Below are 19,852 nucleotides of genomic sequence, written 5' to 3'. Positions count from 1 at the left end.
GATTATTGGGAGGGGCTGGAGGGTTGATAGTTACTGCAGAGAGTTTTTTAGACGGCACATTCTACAGTCACTGTGTTGGGAGGGAAGGGAGTGTGTAGGGACGGAGGGAGGGAGTGTGTAGGGGAGGAGAAAGGGAGTGTGTAGGGGCGCAGGGAGGGAGTGTGTAGGGGTGGAGGGAGGGAGTGTGTAGGGGTGGAAGGAGAGTGTGTGTAGAGGGCGGAGGGAGGGAGGGTGTAGGGGTGGAGGGAGGGAGTGTGTAGGGGTGGAAGGAGAGTGTGTAGAGGGCGGAGGGAGGGAGTGTGTAGGATGGAGGGAGGGAGTGTGTAGGGGACAGAGGGAGGGAGTGTCGAGGGGATGGAATGAGGGAGTATGTAGAGGACGGAGGGAGGGATTATGTGGGGCGGAGGGAACCCTGCCGACGGAGAGCAGCAGCGATCAAGGACCCACACTACCCAGCACATGCTCTGTTCTCACTGCTGCCATCAGGAAAGAGGTTTAGGGGCCACAAGACTCGCACGACCAGGTTCAGGAACAGCTGCTGCCCCTCCACCCTCAGACTCCTCAACCACAAACTCAATCAGGGACTTGTTTAAGGACTCTGACTTGTGCACTTTATAGATTTTTTAAATTCTCTCTGTATCGCACAGTTTGTTCACACTCGTTATCTGTTCACACTCATCTGTTCACACTCGTTATCTGTTCACACTCATCTGTTCACACTCATCTGTTCACACTCATCTGTTCACACTCATCTGTTCACGCTCGTTATCTGTTCACACTCATCTATTCACACTCGTTATCTGTTCACACTCATCTGTTCACACTCGTTATCTGTGCACACTCGTTATCTGTGCACACTCGTTATCTGTTCACACTCATCTATTCACACACATCTGTTCACGCTCGTTATCTGTTCACACTCATCTGTTCACGCTCGTTATCTGTTCACGCTCATTATCTGTTCACACTCATCTGTTCACACTCATCTGTTCACACTCATCTGTTCACGCTCATTATCTGTTCACACTCATCTGTTCACACTCATTATCTGTTCACAATCATCTGTTCACACTCATCTGTTCACGCTCATTGCCTGTTCACACTCATCTGTTCACGCTCGTTATCTGTTCACACTCATCTGTTCACGCTCGTTATCTGTTCACACTCATTTGTTCACGCTCGTTATCTGTTCGCACTCATCTGTTCACGCTTGTTATCTGTTCACACTCATCTGTTCACGCTTGTTATGTGTTCACACTCATCTGTTCACGCTCGTTATCTGTTACAGTTTTTTTAATTACACTGGGTTTAGTGTTTTTTTCACTACCAATATGTGGTAATTCCACTTGGCCTGTGGAGACAGGTCAGGGGTCTCACACCATGGTCATCAGACAGGGAACCATGTCAGGTGACGATAGATTGGTAATCAATAGAGTTCTGGGGTGTTTAGACCAAAAGATGTAGGAACAAAATTAGGCCATTCGGACCATTGATCCTGCCCTGCTGTTCCATCATGGCTGATTTACTATCCTTTCCAATCCCATTCCCCCGTGATTTCCTCATGCACCCCCACCCCCACCCCCTGACAGGAAGAAGATTCACGAGGGCGAGAACACCCACCACCAGATTCAGGGACGGTTTCTTTCCTACTGTTATCAGGCTCCTGAACGAACCTCGCATCGGAAAATAACTTCCTTCAAACTGGCCTTTACCTATAACCTTGCACCCTGTGTTTCTGCTTTTGTACCAAGTCAGGGCTGACTAGCTGGTTTGCATGCAAGACAAACTCTTTCCCTCTAACTCCTTGCGTGCAATAAAGGAGTTATTCTAAGAGGGGGCTCGTTGCCTGAAATGGGATAATTCGACGTTCTTGCCATTGGGCTGCTGACGGTCCAGGGAAATAGGACATGGTATTCTCCCCCCATTCACCACCCCATTCCTCTGCCTCACCTGGAAGAGCTTGTTTGGGTCTTGGATGGAAACTCAGGAATGGTGGTGGAGGCTGAAACATTAGGGTAATTTAAAGGACAGTCTCTCTCTCTGTCTCCATCTCTCTCTGTCTCTGTTTCTCTCTCTCCTTCTCCCGTCTCACTCTCTCCTTTCTCTGTAATTCTCTATCTGTCACTCTCCCACTTAACCCTCTATCTACCTTTCCCTCTGACTCTTTTTCTCCAGCTACTTCCTCTCCCCCCCCCAACTCCTCACACTTCCTCTCCCCACCCCAGTCATTTCTCAGCTTTCCTGTTCTCCTATCCACATCTAATTATCACATTTTGATTGATGGTCTGTGATCCTTCCCCTCTTCCCCTTCTTCCCACCTTCCCCAGCCCTTTAATTCAGGTACCTTCCTGCGTTTTACTCACATGTTGAAGTAGGACTCAGGCCTGAATCTTGAATTATGTATCTTTATGTCCTGTGGAAGCTGTGAGACTTGATGATTTCCTCTAGTATTTCTGTGTCTTTACTTCCTCTAGTTTGCGTTGGGCCTCACTCTGGCTGTGGAGAAGGTCCAGCTCAGACAGGTCGGGGTGGGAACGGGAGGGGAGCTGAAACGTCTGCAATCAGGAGCTCAGGGTGGGCACTGACGCTCCAGGAAAGAGTCCCCAAATCTGCAGTGGGTCTCACTGATGTAGAGGAGTCCACCCCGGGAGCATCGAATACAGTTGCTGAAGGTGGAGGAGGTTTTGTGAATCTCTGGCTCACCTGGAAGGGCTTGTTTGGGTCCTGGACTGAGACACAGGAGTGGTGGTAGAGGCTGAAACATTAGGGTCATTTAAGAGACAGGCACATAGACGGAAGAAAAATGCAGGGTTATGAGGCAGGAATATATGGGACAGTGCAACACTAAGTATTTTGCTCTCCAGAGCAAAAGTGCAAAGCCAGGTTTGCGGAGGTCGAGAGAGAGAGATGGGCGTTGTAATATTAGAAAAGTGTTGGCTTGACTGGTGTTTGCATAGTATGACAACAATTATAACTGCAGGATACGGACTGCTTCAGTATAACTTCCTCCACCAATTATATCTTACGCCACAGAAGCTACATTGGTCAAAATCTGAAATATCGGAGATGGGTTTTAGATGTGGGTCTGAAATAGGAATCTTTGTATGTGCTACATGGTTGTGTGTGAAGGTGAGGCCTTTCTGGCAGGATATTACTGAAACACTAACAGGGATAACGGGTGGCCCTCGCGGATGAGCCTATCTTTTGGGTAATTTTATTGAAATAAGTAATGTTATGGGCCCAGAGGACCCCAAAACCCAGCAGCAATAGAAATTCACCAAGACTAATTGTTAATTAAACAAAGGTTACTTTTAATTATCTTTAAACATGAAAACAGGATCAAACTTTGACTTATCACTATTAACTTAACCTAAAGTAACCCCCTTCTAATTCTAAGCGCACGTGGATTAAATATAAAAGTTATTTGATTCACAGTCCAATCTTGACCCTCCAAGTTCACTGGTATCAGGCAATTCTTAACCTGTGCACAGAATTTAACATTTATGAATCTTCACCAAACTTTGGTGCTTGAAAGAAAAATGGTTACTGCTCAGGAAGGTTCTTGTTGTTTTTCAGAGGAGATTTGTTGCTTTTTGGACACAACTGATTCTTTCTGATCAGCCACTTCAGTGTCTTTCCAAGGAAACTTGCCCCATCAGATGATCACCTCTTTCTTTCAGGTCCCCACAAAGTTCCTCTTTGTTTCCCTTATTTCAAATGAAACATTATACAGCCAGCCATCTCCTCTTGTATGGACCACAAAGGCTTTGACCAGGCTGAACTCAGAACTCACAACCTGCCTTCCAAATGAGGTTTTTCCACAAGTTTGCCAGCTTGTCCTGTTCCAACCTGTCTTCCAAATGAGGTTTTTCCACAAGTTTGCCAGCTTGTCCTGTTCCAACCTGTCTTCCAAATGAGGTTTTTCCACAAGTTTGCCAGCTTGTCCTGTTCCAAGTCCGTTCATCTGTTGCTTTCCAAAACAATAATCCATTACTCCTCAGCAGGTCCATTTAACACCTACTTGTGAAGTCTCTATAGGCATTCTTTAAAGTGTTTGTAAAGGTACCTGGAGCCTGGACTGTCTGGCTTGAGCAGAGCACTGGCATTTTAAATGAGGTCTGTTTTGAAGTGTTTGTATGTGGCCATGTTGGCCTTTCGAGTCTGCACCGGTTCACTGATTTTGTGCGCCCTCTTCAGGCATTGGTCCCGATAGATCTTCATTCAATAACGATGGAATAATTCCTTCTTCAGCTCCCTGAGCAGCACTCTCTCCTGCTCCAGAGTCACCTCTGCACACATCTTCATTACAATTTGCTCTTCCACTCAATTTGGCAGCTTCGCAAACTTGGCTCCACCACATTTTGTCCCCCCTCCAATATAATATAAAATATAACATAATCTGTCACAGTAATAACTAAATTCCAAATTTTATTTATCAAAGCAGATTTAGCAGTGGCTAAAAAGTGTTTTGCAACTACTTGGAAGTCAAATTCATAGCACGATGGACTGAGGAGATGGATAGTTGTGCACCAATGGAGAAGATTACATACAATCTAAAAAAAAAACAAGTCTGATATATTTGTCAAGATATGGCAGCCGTATTTGGACCATTTAGGGGCCCAATTATAACACTGATGATAACAGATGCTGTTACAATATAAACAGATGTGATTTCTCCACATGGATTTTTTTTATGGACGATACAAGTATGAGCTTTTGACGGTGTGTGGTTCAATATTTTGTCGGAAGGGGGAGGGGAGGGGTTTTTCTTTGATTTTTTTTATGTAGGAGAAAGTTTAATGTGTTGTGATGTGGAAGATTTTACTCTCTATATTTATAAAAAATGAAAAATAAAATATTCAAAAGAAACATTGAGGGCCGAACAATATTCCGGCAGACCTTGAGGGAGGTAAGTGTAGAAATTGCAGGGACTCTGGCAGAAATATTTAAAATGTCCTCAGACATGGGCGTGGTGCTGGAGGGTTTAAAAAAAAGCTCCAGCAGTAACCATGGAAATTATAGGCCGGTCGGTGAGCCTGATGTCAGTAGTAGATAAATTATTGGAAATTGTTCTAAGAGACTGGATATACAATTATTTGGATAGCCAGGAACTGATTAGGGATACTTAACATGGCTTTGTGCGTAGTAGGTCATGCTTAACCAATCTTACAGAGATTTTTGACAAGGTTACCAGGAAAGCTGGCGAAGGAAAGGCTGTAGGTGTTGTCTCCATAGACTTTAGTAAGGCCTTTGTCAAGGTCCCGCATGGGAGGTTAATCAAGAAGGTTCACACGCTCGGTATTCATGGTGAAGTAGTGAACTGGATTCGACAATGGCTGGATGGGAGAAGCCAGAGAATAGTGGTGGATGATGCTTCTCAGACTGGAGGCCTGTGACGAGTGGTGTGCCTCAGGGATCAGTGCTGGGACCATTGTTATTTGTCATCTATATCAATGATCTGGATGATAATGTGATGAATTGGATCAGCAAGTTTGCAGATGACACTAAGATTGGAGGCATTGTGGACAGCAAAGAAGGTTTTCAAGGCTTGTAGAGGGATCTGGACCAACTGTAAAAATGGGCTGAAAAATGGCCGATGAAATTTAATGCAGACAAGTGTGAGGTGATGCATTTTAAAAGGACAAACCATGAAAAGACATACACGGTAAATGATCGAGAACTGAGGAGTGTGGTAGAACAGAGGGATCTGGGAATACAGATACATAATTCCCTGAAAGTGTTGTCACAGGTGGATAGGGTTGTAAAGAGAGGTTTTGGCATCTTGGCCTTCATAAATCAAAGTATGGAGTACTGGAGTTGGGATGTTATGGCAAAGTTGTATAAGACATTGGTGAGGCCAGATTTGGAGGATTGTGTGTAGTTTTGGTCACCGAACTACAGGAAAGATATCAATAAGATAGAAAGAGTGCAGAGAAGATTTACTCAGATGTTGCCCAGACTTCAGGAACTGAGTTACAGGGAAAGGTTAAACAGGTTAGGGCTTTATTCCCTGGAGTGTAGAGGAATGAGGGGAGATTTGATAGAGGTATTTAAAATTGAGGGGGATTGACAGAATAAATGTAGATCAGCTTTTTCCACTGAGGGTAGGTGAGATACAAACCAGAGGACATGGGTTAAGGGTGAAAGGAAGGTTTGGGGGAACATGAGGAGAAACTTCTTCACACAGAGAGTGGTGGGGGTGTGGAATGAGCTGCCAGCTGAGGTGGTGAATGTGGGCTCAATTTTAATATTTAAGAAGAATTTGGACAGGAACATGGTTGGGAGAGGTATGGAGGACTATCGGTTGGGTGCAGATCAGTGGGACTGGGCAAAAATAATGGTTCAGCACAGGCTATAAGGGCTAAAGAGGCCTGTTTCTGTGCTGTAATGTTCTATGGTTCTATGGAAAGGCCTGTATTGTTATGTGGAAATACTGGGGGGGCCATAGAGAGGTGAGTTGGGTGGGAAGAAAGGATAAGAAGTCACGGAGGAAGTGATCCCTGCGGGGAGGGGTAGATGTGTCTGGTGATGGGGCTAATTACAGCTGGTAGAAATAGCCTAGGGTGATCCACCTAATTGGGAGGCTGTGTGTTGGTGGGGGGGGTGCTGAAAGGACAAGGGGAACCCTCTCCTTGTCTGCAGGTGTGGGAGAGGTAAGGGCAGAGAAATAGTGGGAAATGGCTCTGTGGTCATGGAAGTGGGGAACCTGTGGTATTTGACAACGGAGGACACTTCAGAGGTCCTGGTATGCAAGGCCTCATCTGGAAGTCCCTGCAACAAAACTGGGAGAAAGGCGTGGTATCCTCCCCGGAAAGGAGGTGGGAGGAGGTGTGGCTGAGGTACCTGTGGGAGTCAGTGGGTTTGTCATCTCTTGAGGTGGAGACAGAAAGATCGAAAAAGGGGAGACAAGGGTGAGAAACAGTCCAAGTGAATTTTGAAGCAGGATGGAGGTTAGTAGCAGGAAACGTACGTCATGGTAACGGGCCGTTTCGGCCCACGAGCCCTGCTGCCCAATTTACACCTACAATTCACCTACAATCCCTGGTATATTTTGAACAGTGGGAGGAAACCAGAGCCACCCCTCCCCCCCACTGGAGAAAACCCTACGTGGACGTGGGGAGAACGTGCCAACTCCGTAAAGACGATGCGGGATTCGAACCTCAGTCCTGATCGCTGGTGCTGTAACAGTGTGGCGCCGACTGGGCTGCCCTTAAAATGAAGAATTTGAAATGAAGAATTGAGATGGTCCAAGGTTGAATTGGAACTGCTAGATATTGGTGGCCAGTAATATATCTTCACCAGCACGGACACTGCAAGACCCGCTGAGTTCCTCCAACAACTTTATCATCATTCTGGGGGGGGGTGTTAAAGGGTCTGACTCAGTACAGTGTCTTGTAAACCATCAGAATGCAAGTTTGACCCGATGTGATGTGGCGTTTCACGTCACGGATCAGCTTCACGGACGGGTCGACGAATCCAGCAACACGTCATCCCAAAGACTTGTGATTGGAGAAGAGAGGAGCAAGGCCCAGCAGCCAAGGATCAAAGTGAAGGGTGCGATCAGGAAGTGTGGTGGCCGTAGCATTGTGGTTTGAGGCTAGACACAAGCTGACTGACTATAGGGGAGGAGCAACCAAATGGCTCCCCCCTCTCTCCCTTCCTTCCTCTCCCTTCTCCCTCTCTCACCCCTTCCCCCCCTCTCTCTCCCCTTCCTCCTTCTCCCTCCCTCACTGCCTCCCCTGCACTCCCAATCCCCCTCCCCACTCTCTCCCCACTGCCCACTCCCCCTCCCCCTTTCCCCCTCTCTCCCACTCCTCCCTCTCCCTGCTCTCCCCTCTCCCAATCCCCCTCTCCTCTCTCCCCCCTCTCTCTCTCCACTCCGCCTCTTCACCCCACCCCCTCTCCACACTCCCTCTTCTCCCACCTCTCTCCTTTCTCCCAATCTCCTCCTGCTCTGTCCATCCCCCCTCCACCTCTCTCTTCGCCCCACCTCTCCCCACTCTCTCTCCCACTCCCAGCTCTGCTAACCTTGCCTCATCGGACTTGTTCTCCAACCAGGCAACATCCTGGTGAATCTCCTCTGCACCCTCTCCACAGCTTCCACATCCTTCCTATAATGAGGATTCTGTTGCAACTGTACAAGGTACTGGTTCAGTGAACTGAGATTCACTGGTGGTGTGTTATACTAATGGCCTGCTCTGCCCACATATAACCCTGGTTTCCCTCCTAAACCCTGAGTCCTTCTGAAGACCACTGTAAGACCCGACCCTCGTTTATAAGCTAATAAAAGCGAATGTTCTCCTTCCAGTTGTGAGAACTTTTATTCACGCTACAACAGGTGAGGCCGCATCTGGAGCACTGCATGCAGTTCTGGTCTCCTTACTTGAGGAAGGCTGGACTGGCTTTGGAGGTGGGGCAGAGGAGGGTCACCAGGTTGATTTATTGCCTTATTCCCTGCCATAAGGTCCGGGATCTCGTGTCGAATCACTGTCCAAGTCTGCTCTGATTGTCCTTTTATTCCCACTTCTCAGGGCCACACCTAGGACGGACCTGGATGACCTTGAGCGAGCAGTTCAGACCCCTCCTCTGCTCAAGCCACGGACAAAGCTCTCGCTGCCAGCCCACCCTGGACCCAGCCTCCCTCCAAGAGGTGTCTGTAACCTGCCGAAACAGTGTAAGTCCTGCCTCCGCCCTTCCCCCTGCGTGGAGATTGAAGGGTTAACCCAGAGCACTGTTGTGAGGTTGGTGTGAATGTTCACAAAGTAATCTGCTGTGTGTGAATGGAGACAGAGAAACCGACAGTACTTTAAAATTTATACACGACAGACACTTCCGGCCCACAAACCCATGCTGCCCAAATATACCAATTAACTGATAAACCCTATACATTTTGAAGGGTGGGAGGAAACCCACGTGGTCACAGGGAAAGCGTACAAACTCCTTTACAGAATTCAAACCCGGGTCACTGGCGCTGCAACAGCGTTGCTAACGGTTTTATAGGGTCACGAAACTTTACCGCTTAAAAGCAGGCCTTTCAGCCCAGCTTGTCCACGCCCACCAAGTGATCTACCCAGCTCCCTGCACTCGGTCCTTATCCTTCATAGAAACATAGAAGATAGGAGCAGGAGTAGGTCATTCAGCCCTTCGAGCCTGCTCCGCCATTCAACGAGATCATGGCTGATCTTAAAGTTCAGTACCCCGTCCCCGCCTTCTCTCCGTAACCCCTAATTTCCTTACCTCATCCATGCACCTGTCGAAAAGCCTTAGAAACTTTAGTTGTCCCTGCCTCTACCACTTCCACTGGCTCCTTCCACCACAAACACCACCCTCTGTGTGAGGTGGTCTCTCCCCCCCTGTGTATCCCAGAATTTTGGCCTCTTCATATTATCCATGATTTTATAAACCTCGATAGGGTCCCCCCTCAGCCCTTATGCTCTAGGGGAAGAAGGCCCAAGCCTATCCAGCCTCTCCTTATAATTCAAGCCCTGCTGATAACAACCTTATGAATCTATCCTGCACTCTTTCCAGCTTAATGATATCTTTCTTGTAGCTGGGTGACCGGAACTGTTCCCAGAACTCCACGTGGACTCTCACCGATGTCCTGCACAGCTGTTACATGACGTCCCAACCCCTATACTCAGTGCCCTTACTGATGAAGGCAAGTGTGCCAAAAGCCTTCTTCTACCTGTGTTGCCACTTTCATGGAACTGTGTACGTGCACCCCAGCATTCTCCAGGACCCCACCATTCATCGTAATAGTCTCCAGAACCATAGAGCACTACAGCACAGAAACAGGCCTGTCGGCCCTTCTAGTCTGTGCCTAGTCCCACTGACCTGCACCCATTCCATAGCCCTCCACACCCCTCCCGCCCATGTACCTGCCCAAATTTGTCTTAAATGTCAAAATTGAGCCTGCATTCACCACTTCACACTGGCGTGGCACTGTTAGTGCGACGCTGTTACAGCGCCGGCGATTGGGACTGGGGTTCGAATCCCGCGCTAAGGAGTTTGCACCTTTTCCCCACGTCTGCGTGGGTTTTCCCCAGGGGCTACGGTTTCCTCCCACCATTCAAAACGTACCGCGGGTTGTAAGTCAATCGGATGTAATTGGGCAGTATGGGCTTGTGGGCCAAAATGGCCTGTTACTGCACTGTATGTCTAAATTTTTAAAAAAATTAAAAATTCAGCTGGCAGCTCGTTCCACACACTCACTGGTCTTTGTGTGAAGAAGTCCCCCCCTAAACCTTTCTCCTTTCACCCTTAACCCATGTCCTCTGGTTTGTATCTCACCTCCCCTCAGTTGGAAAATCTCTGTCTATTCCCCTCATTATTTAAAATTATCAAACCTCCCCTCATTCTTCTACCCTCCAGGGAATAAAGTCCTAACCTGTTTAACCTTTCCCTGTAACTCAGTTCCTGAAAATCCGGGCAACATCCTAGTAAATCTCTGCACTCTTTCTATCTTATTGATATCTTTCCTGTAGTCCTGACCTGTTTTAACTCTTCTTTAGGAGTTCAAAGCTTATATCTGGATAAATGAAGATTTTTTGCCCTTTATACTCCAGTGGTTTGTTGCCCTCTCTTACTTTTTCCATTGTCTTCTCCAGCACCTTTTCTCTTGTAGTATATCTTAGGAATTTTACTACAATAGATCTTGGTTTTTGTTGTGGTTGTGGTTTAGGGGCCAATGCTCTATGTGCCCTTTCTATTTCCATTTCTTGCTGTAGTTCTGGACATCCTAGGGCCTTAGGGATCCATTCTTTTATAAACTCCCTCATATTCTTGCCTTCTACATCTTCCTTAAGGCCCACTATCTTTATGTTATTTCTTCTGTTATAATTTTCCATTATATCTATTTTTTGGGCTAGTAATTCTTGTGTCTCTTTAGTTTTTTTATTAGATTCCTCCAATTTCTTTTTTAAGTCTTCTACCTCCATTTCTGCTGCTATTGCCCGTTCTTCCATCTTGTCCATTTTTTTCCCCATTTCTGTTAAGGTCATATCCATTTTATTTATTTTCTTTTCTGTGTTGTTTATTCTTCTTCTTAAATCATTGAATTCCTGTGTTTGCCATTCTTTAAATGACTCCATGTATCCTCTAACAAGAGCAAGTACCTCCTTTACCTTGCCTATCTTTTCTTCTTCTATTTCCCTGTACTCTTCCTCTTCCTCTTCTTCTTCCTCTAGGTTGACCATCTGTTGTTTCTTTGCTGCCCTTTCCTTTTCTTCTTTCTTGTTTCCATTGTCTTCTGTGGTCTCTTCTTGCTGCAGGTGTTCTGCAGCTGTCGTTGCCGGCTGTGGAGATCGACTCCCCAGCTGGTCCCCCCTCCCGTCGGTGTGTTTTTTTGTATGCGCATCGCGCATGCGCGAGGAGTCGCGCATGCGCGGTTGCGCACTTTTACTCGGCTCTGTGAGCCATTGTTGTAGTTCTCTTTCTACCGACCTGAGGTAATGGGGTCTTCTCTCCGCAGCGGGCCTCTTCGGACAGGTAAGGCCTTCACCTTTTTCCTCCGTTGTCTTCTCTTCCTCTCTTCTTTCCGTTGATTTTGATTTTTCTCCTTTTGTCTCCATCTTCTTTCCACCTTTATATTCACTTTTCTTTAACTTGTATTTCTGTGCCTTTGTATTTTCTCTCGTTTTTCCCGACTTTTCTGGAGAGGGCTGGAGTTCACCGTCCGGCCACTACTCCATCACGTGACTCCTCGACCTGTTTTAACTCAACAAGACGTACCACCTCACATATAAATTTTAATTTTAAAATTTGAAACGTTAGAAGCCAATTCCGGCCATTTGAACCGGTGCCGCCAATTCCACCCAATCAACATAAAACCCTCATATGTTTTTGAAGGATGGGGAAAACTGGAGCAGCCAGAGGAAACCCACGCAGGTCACAGGGAGAGCATACAAAATCCTCGCAGGCAGTGTTGGATTCGAACCTGCGATGCTGGAACCACATCGCGCTAACTTCACCACCTGTCTGAGTCCGTGCCTGAGTGAAATTCCATCCGGCGTTCCTTGACCCACTTTCACCTAGATCCCATTTTCACCTCAAACAACTCTCTCTGCTGTCCGCTCCACCGCTGATCTTGGTGTCGTCCATGAACATATGGTGCGCAGACTGATGCTGAACTGAAGCCATGTTTCCTCTTGTTAGACTTTGATCCCTCGGAGGGCACGGGATGTGACAGGAGATCGCTGGGTGACAGCGCCGGCCTTCCCGCTGAGATGAATGACAAGGACACCCTTTGCCAAAGCCCCTGTTCGGTGAGGACATCCCTTGTTATTCCTCCTTTGGTTTGGGTGGGGCAGGGAGCAGGAAGTGTAAACGCCGAGGCCCTGAGGAAGGATAAGCAGTTTCAAAATCTGTGGGGAAGGTGAGCCAAGCAATGGGAAATGGAACTTAAGTCAGACAAGTAGAGGGTGGGTCAGTAAATTTGCAGATGATACAAAGATTGGAGCTGTTGTGGATAGTGTTCAAGCCTGTCGTAGCTTTCAACTGGATAGAGACAGGGTGCAGAGTTGGGCGGAGAAGTGGCAGATGGAGTTCAATCCAGATAAGTGTGAGGTGATGCATTTTGAAAGATCAAACGAAGGCAGAGAACATGGTGAATGGCAGGATTCTTAACAGTGTAGGAACAGAAGGATCTTGGAGTTTAAATTCATAGATCTCTCAAGGTTGCCACACAGGTTGAAAAGCCTTGTGCGACGCTGGGCTTCATTGGTCGAGGGACTGAGTTCAGGAGTCGTGAGGTCACGTTGCAGGTTTATAAATCTCTGGTGACCCCACACCTAGGGTATTGTGTTCAGTTCTGGTCGCTTTGTTACAGAAGGATGAGGAAGCTGCGGAGAGGGGGCAGAGGAGATTTACCAGGATGTGGCCTGGATTGGGAAACAAGTCTTAAGAGACAAGGTTAGCAGGGCTGGGACTTTTCTCTTTGGTGGGAAGAAGGATGAGAGGAAACTTAAAGATTTTGAGAGACATCGATAAGGTAGACAGTCAGCATCTTTTTCCTAGGCTGGGAGTATCAAACACCAGAGGACGTCTGTATAAAGTGAAGGGAGGGACGTTTAGGGAAGACATCTGGGATTTGTTTTACAGAGAGTAGTGAGTGTATGAGATGCTTTGCTGCTCGGGGTGATGGTGAGGGGGATTTTCTAGGAGTCAGAATGTCCGAACATTCACCGTGCATGTGCTTTCTTGGCTTGTCCTTCCAACCCTTGTCTGCATTAAACTCCATCTGCCATTTCTCAGCCCATTTTACCAGCTGGTCCAGATCCCTCTGCAAACTTTGAAAACCTCCTTCCCTGAGCACAACATCTTCAATCTTAGCATCACCTGCAAAACAGACTCCTGCAATTGAGGAAATGCCCTTCCCATGATATTCTGGAGGAAGGTTCCTGACCCGGAGCCTTGGCTGCCTATGTCTCCCCCCAGATGCTGCCTGGCTTGCGAATTTCCTCAGCTTCTCGCTGTTAGCTCCAGATTCCAACATCTGTTGCTCTCGTGTCCATAAACTCCCCTCTCCCCAGATTCTACCTCTCACCTACTCACTATCTGCCGCTGTCTGTGTGGAGTTGGAACACCCACCCTGTGACCTGCTCCTGTTTCCTCCCACCCTCCAAACTGGTACTGGGTTGGTAAGTTAACTGAGAGGCACATGCTTCATTGGCCGGAAGGGCCTTCTCCTGAGCTGTATCATTATATCGAAACTCAGAGACGAGTTAATCCGACAACCTGCATGCCTTTGGGGTGTGGGAGAAAACCAGAGCACCCCGGGGTGGGAACCCCTGTGGAGAACATGCAAGCTCCACCCAGACAGGTCGGGAATCAAAGCTGATTCTCTCGGCGCCATAGCAGAGCAGCACCTCTTGCTGCACCACTGTGATCGGCAAGGTTGATGGGATCAGATTCAATGGGAAATTGAAAATTCCCAAGGCTGCGAACCTGTTTCCATTTGAAATGGTATCTGTTGGATGGTTCTGTCAAAGATGAATGGAAGTCCTCCCTTCTCTCCCTTTGATGTCATGTACAAAAAAACCCTGTCACAAGAAATGTTGGCTGACCTCTCCTCTCCACGGATGCTGCCTGACCTACTGAGTTTCTCCGGTTTCTCGTCATTCACGCAACAACTACTGTTTCCGTGTTCCTCCACGCAAAGATCAAGTTACAAGTTTGCAGTGTTCCACAATGCAGCGATGGAGATTGTTTTATGAGCAATCCAGCTCGATATTCTCATACATAGTGCAACAAATTAGACACACGACGGAAGGGCAGAGTTACAGAGGGAGATCTGAGCAAATAATGTGACTGGTGTGGGGTTCATGCAGGAGACTGATGACGGCAGGAAGGAAACTGTCCTGGTTCACGAAGTCACACTCGTGAATTTTCTTCCTGACAGGAGTGGGGGGGGGGGGTGGTGTTACCTGGCAGCAGCTTTGAGCATCCCGAGGAGACTGAACCCGATATCTCCCGGTTCTTCTTGGCCGCTTTTCCAAGGCAGCAGGAGATGTGGGTGGAGGGGAGGGTGGGGTCGGTGGTGTGTGTGGTGTGTGCAGGGTGCAGTAAACTTTCTGGTTGGTATTTGACAGGGGAGGAGGAGCAGCTCTGGGGAGAGTCCAAACAACTTCTTCAGCGATGAAGACAACATCGACGACTACGAGACGATGCTGAATTTGTAAGTCCAGATTGAGATTTCTCTCCTGCCGATGTGGCTTCCTGGGATAATTCTGTTTGTGGCCAGCTGGGGGGAAGGGCTGTGGTCGAAGAGGTTATGTCTCTGGGAAGGGATGTTGGAGGTGAAAACATTCCTGCCCTTGTGAATATTAATGAGGAGGAGATATGGCTTCAGGTGTAAATTTAGCATGATAACAGGCCCTTCTGCCCCAAGAGTCTGTGCTACACCTGATTGACCTACAATCCCCGGTATATTTTGAAGGGTGGGAAATACAAAACAAAAAAAAGGATTTATAGAAGTTAAAACAAAGGTGGGAAAAGAATTTAAACATACACATTCAAGATGAGGTACGGTCGAGATCGTGTCATGAGTATTGTAACCAGTAAAGACATCAAATGGTACATTATGACTTGTTAGACTAGCGGTACTTTTTTTCTTTGGCTTGGCTTCGCGGACGAAGATTTATGGAGGGGGTAAAAAGTCCACGTCAGCTGCAGGCTCGTTTGTGGCTGACAAGTCCGATGCGGGACAGGCAGACACGGTTGCAGCGGCTGCAGGGGAAAATTGGTTGGTTGGGGTTGGGTGTTGGGTTTTTCCTCCTTTGCCTTTTGTCAGTGAGGTGGGCTCTGTGGTCTTCTTCAAAGGAGGTTGCTGCCCGCCAAACTGTGAGGCGCCAAGATGCACGGTTTGAGGCGAGATCAGCCCACTGGCGGTGGTCAATGTGGCAGGCACCAAGAGATTTCTTTAGGCAGTCCTTGTACCTTTTCTTTGGTGCACCTCTGTCACGGTGGCCAGTGGAGAGCTCGCCATATAACACGATCTTGGGAAGGCGATGGTCCTCCATTCTGGAGACGTGACCCACCCAGCGCAGCTGGATCTTCAGCAGCGTGGACTCGATGCTGTCGACCTCTGCCATCTCGAGTACTTCGACGTTAGGGATGAAAGCGCTCCAATGGATGTTGAGGATGGAGCGGAGACAACGCTGGTGGAAGCGTTCTAGGAGCCGTAGGTGATGCCGGTAGAGGACCCATGATTCGGAGCTGAACAGGAGTGTGGGTATGACAACGGCTCTGTATACGCTAATCTTTGTGAGGTTTTTCAGTTGGTTGTTTTTCCAGACTCTTTTGTGTAGTCTTCCAAAGGCGCTATTTGCCTTGGAGAGTCTGTTGTCTATCTCGTTGTCGATCCTTGCATCTGATGAAATGGTGCAGCCGAGATAGGTAAACTGGTTGACTGTTTTGAGTTTTGTGTGCCCGATGGAGATGTGGGGGGGCTGGTAGTCATGGTGGGGAGCTGGCTGATGGAGGACCTCAGTTTTCTTCAGGCTGACTTCCAGGCCAAACATTTTGGCAGTTTCCGCAAAGCATGACTTGTTAGACTAGCGATACTACACTCCATATAAATTACATGGACTTCACTCAACTTGCTCTGATGCAACAAGGAAATAGGTAATTTGCCGCATGCAATTTGGTTGTGTGAAAAAGTTGGAAATTTGTGTGTATTATTGGGACGAATTATGAAGATACAAATACCAAAAGATCCCAGAATATTTTTGCTGGGTGAATTATATGAAGCAGGTACCAAATTGAAGCTAGACCAGTATCCATGAAAGTTTCTGAGTGGAGCGATAGCGGTGGCTAAGAAGGTACCGGGGAAGTCGGACAATAGTGAAGGTTTGGATAGATGGAAACACACAATTGTATCCTGTTAGAAAAAAACGACTTCATAACTTAAGGAACCAACCAGAGAAATTTTATAGGATCTGGAAACCATATATGGATTTTGTTGATAAAAGCCCATCTGTACTGTCCGCTACACCTGCTCTTTCCCATCAATATGTTCAGGACAGAATTAATAGGTTAGAAAATATAAATATTGATTGAGTACCATTACAGCACAGAAACAGGACAGTTCGGCCCTTGTAGTCCATGCCGAACATCTTCTCGCACCTAGTCCCACTGACCCGTATTTGGCCCATAACCCTCCCGTCCATAGACCTATCCAACCTTCACTTGAATATTAACATGGTGAAATTATTCAGGTTCTTTTTTCTTTCACTCTTTTCTTTCTTCTTTCTTTTGGGAGGGAGGGATGGGGGGTTAAAATTAATGTATCATTTTGCATCGTTTTTATTATAAGGTGAAGAAATATATGTTTGTATTTGATGCAAAAGGAAAAATAAAATTTTCAATACAAAGGGTGGGAGGAAACCCACGCAGACGTGGGGAGAGCGTACCAACTCCTCACAGAGAGCTCTAGATTCAACCCGGCTGGCTGGTGCTGTAACAGTGCTGCGCTAACCGTGCCGCACTGTGTGATGTGTGCCTGACGTTCCAGGATGCAAGGAGGAGTCGACGCTGTGGGCGGGATTCGGGAATGAGCTCGGATGGGGGTAATGGGTTGTGGGCCAGGAGGCAGGGTAGCAGAGCTTCAACCCAGGAGGGAGGAAGGAGGCAGCTCGGCTCGGAATTCTGGAGTGCCGGGACTCGGAGGGAGTGGGGCGGTGACGCAACAGGTAGTGCTGCTGTCTCTCAACTCCGAAGACCTGGCTTTGATCCTGACCGGAGGTGCTGTCCGTGTGGAGTTTGCACCTCTTCCCCGTGACCTTGACCCCCATCCCCAACGAGTGCTCTGGTTCCGTCCCACTTTCAAAGACCTGTGGGCCAGTGTGAGGGTGAAGGGGGCTGGGGGGAGGGGGGCAGTTGATGGGAATGTGGGTGCAATAAAATTGGATCAGCGTGGGATTAGGGCTGGCATGGACCTGATGGTCTGAATGGCCTGTTTCCATGCTGGATTTAAATTAAATTTAAATTTAGACAGACAGCACGGTAGCAAGCCCTTTCAGCCCATGAGCCCAATTGACCTACAACCCCCCCGGGTACATTTTGAACGGTGGGAGGAGACCGGAGCCTCCGGGGAAAACCCAAGCAGACACCGGGAGAACGTGGAAACTCCTTAACAGACAGCATGGGAATCGAACCCCAGTCCTGATCGCTGGCGCTGTAAAGGCGCTGTGCTAACCCTGCTGCCCCTATGCTAACCATGCCGCCCATTACAGGTGAGGGAGGTGGGAGTGGCCATACTCTGTGATGGTGGGGATCTGTAGTCTTCAGCCCACCCCTGCAACACATCACAATCAGAATTTATTGTCACGAACATGTCACGGAATTCCGTTCAGGAATCTGGTGGCAGAGGGGAAGAAGCTGTTTTTGTAATCTTGGGTGTGTGTTGTCGGGCTCCATACTTCCTTCCTGATGGTAGCAGTGTCTAGAGGGGACGGCCTGGGACATTGGGGAACTTGAGGGTGGAGGCTGCTTTCTTGAGACACCTCCTCATGTAGACATCTGCAATGGGCGTGATAGTGCTGGCCACGTTCACAAATCTTTACAGCCTTTTCCTACCCTGTGTCTTGACCCCTCCGCACCAGACAGTGATGCAACCGGTCAGAATAATCTGGCTCTGCTTTGGGTTTCGGGGGTGGGGGGGGGAGGCGGGATCCTGCGTTGTTGTGGGGAAGCAATGACACCCCACCCCACCTCCCCTCCCCTCTGGGGCTGTGTGGGTATGGATTGGGAGCTCCAGGGATCAGGAGTATAGAGAGGTTCATGGAGCTGGCAATGGAAAGTGGGGAATATCCACCCTGTGTAAACTCAGGCCCCATCCCGGACGCATTCCCTTCTCCTTCCTCCCATGGGGGAGAAGGCTCAAGAGTGTGGAAACGGGCTTGAAGGTGGTTTCTTCTTTGCAGCCGTCAGGCTCCTGAATGAACCCCACCACGGTGCCCTCACACTGCCCTTGCTGGGCGCTAACTGATCTCCTTGTATCTTTTTCTTTATGTGGCTGGATGCTAGAGATCCCCTGTTAGACTGCTCGCAGAAGAACTGTTCTCAATGTAGCAGATATGACGTGAAAAATGGACTTCAGCCCTTAACTTAAAGGAGTGTTTGCGGGGTGTGATGGGTCCATCAAGGTGTTGGCAGCGGGATTCCGTAGAGGGGAGGGAATCTTGCAGGAAGCTCTGAGCTAGGTTTATCAAACTTGTAATGAGCATACGTTGCATTAATGCTGTTCTCTGTAGGGAGGACGTGATGTCGGGCTGCGATGACGCGTGGGGTGCAACGCGTGGGGTGTCACCTCCCCACCACCCTAATGCTCCTTTTGTTTATTTTTGTTTTCAGCCCTCGTGTGCGCTCCAGTTTCAACGACCTGAGCCAGCTCGCTCCCAAGGCAGAGGCTTCAGCGCACAGCGGGGATGGGAGCCTCCCCGAGAGGGAGTACGCCGCACCGGCCACCCCATCCCCTCTGACTGGGTCCGGACACCTCTGCCCGCTCATCAAAGCCGGTTGGCTGGACAAGAACCCGCCACAGGGGTAAGTGGCAGTCGCGCATTGGGAGGGAGCTGGGGAGAGTGGGCCGCAGCACTTCAGTGATCAGGAGCAGGTGTACGGCACGAATACAGGCCCTTCCACAGTCACGCAGCGTGGATGCATGCCCTTTGGCCCATCTCGCCCATGCCAACCAAAATGTCCCACCTACACTCTTTTTATTTAGTCATAGGTCCTTTCAGCCCACGAGCCCATGCCGCCCAATTGCACCCAATTGATGAAAAACCCCCGGTATGTTTTGAACAGGGGAAGGAAACCAAAGCCCCCAGGGAAAACCCACACAGACACGGGGAGAATGTACAAACTCCTTACAGACAGCGTGGGATTGGAATCCCGATCGCTGGCGCTGTAATGGCGTTGTGCTAACCGCTATGCCAACCTTTCCACCCCAGTTTCAGCTTTTCTACTCAATTTCCAGACTTATGAAGGCAAGTGTGTCAAACACCCTCTTCAACGCCCTGTCTACCTTGAAATGACCGGGTTATTTTGTTGTCTCCCACCAATGAAATCATCTCAACATAGAACACTACAGCACAGAAACAGGCCCCTTCTGCCCTTCTATTCTGTGCTGAACCATTTTTTTTTGCCTAGTCCCACTGACCTGCACCCACTCCATATCTCTCCCATCCATGTCCCTGTCCAAATTCTTCTTAAATATTAACACTGAGCCCGCATTCACCACTTCAGCTGGCAGCTTGTTCCGCACTCCCACCATTCTCTGTGTGAAGAAGTTCCCCCTAAACCTTTCCCCTTTCACCCTTAACCCATGTCCTCTGGTTTGTATCTCACTGAC

General features: G+C 48.4%; 1 protein-coding gene across 10 annotated transcripts in view; it reads left to right on the top strand.

The window, feature by feature from the left end:
• LOC138739667 (arf-GAP with Rho-GAP domain, ANK repeat and PH domain-containing protein 1-like) overlaps nucleotides 1–19,852 on the top strand; it is a 200,240-nt gene that overhangs the window by 75,435 nt on the left and 104,953 nt on the right. For all 10 annotated transcript variants that reach the window (XM_069892186.1, XM_069892195.1, XM_069892196.1 and 7 more), the window contains 4 exons: nucleotides 8,532–8,674; nucleotides 12,154–12,263; nucleotides 14,589–14,674; nucleotides 18,853–19,044. In XM_069892186.1, the coding sequence (XP_069748287.1) occupies nucleotides 8,532–8,674; nucleotides 12,154–12,263; nucleotides 14,589–14,674; nucleotides 18,853–19,044 (531 nt within the window). The remainder of the gene's footprint in view (nucleotides 1–8,531; nucleotides 8,675–12,153; nucleotides 12,264–14,588; nucleotides 14,675–18,852; nucleotides 19,045–19,852) is intronic.

This window comes from Narcine bancroftii, chromosome 7 (assembly GCF_036971445.1).
Source record: "Narcine bancroftii isolate sNarBan1 chromosome 7, sNarBan1.hap1, whole genome shotgun sequence".
Classification (NCBI taxonomy): domain Eukaryota; kingdom Metazoa; phylum Chordata; class Chondrichthyes; order Torpediniformes; family Narcinidae; genus Narcine; species Narcine bancroftii.
This window is presented reverse-complemented; position numbering and strand designations above follow the sequence as displayed.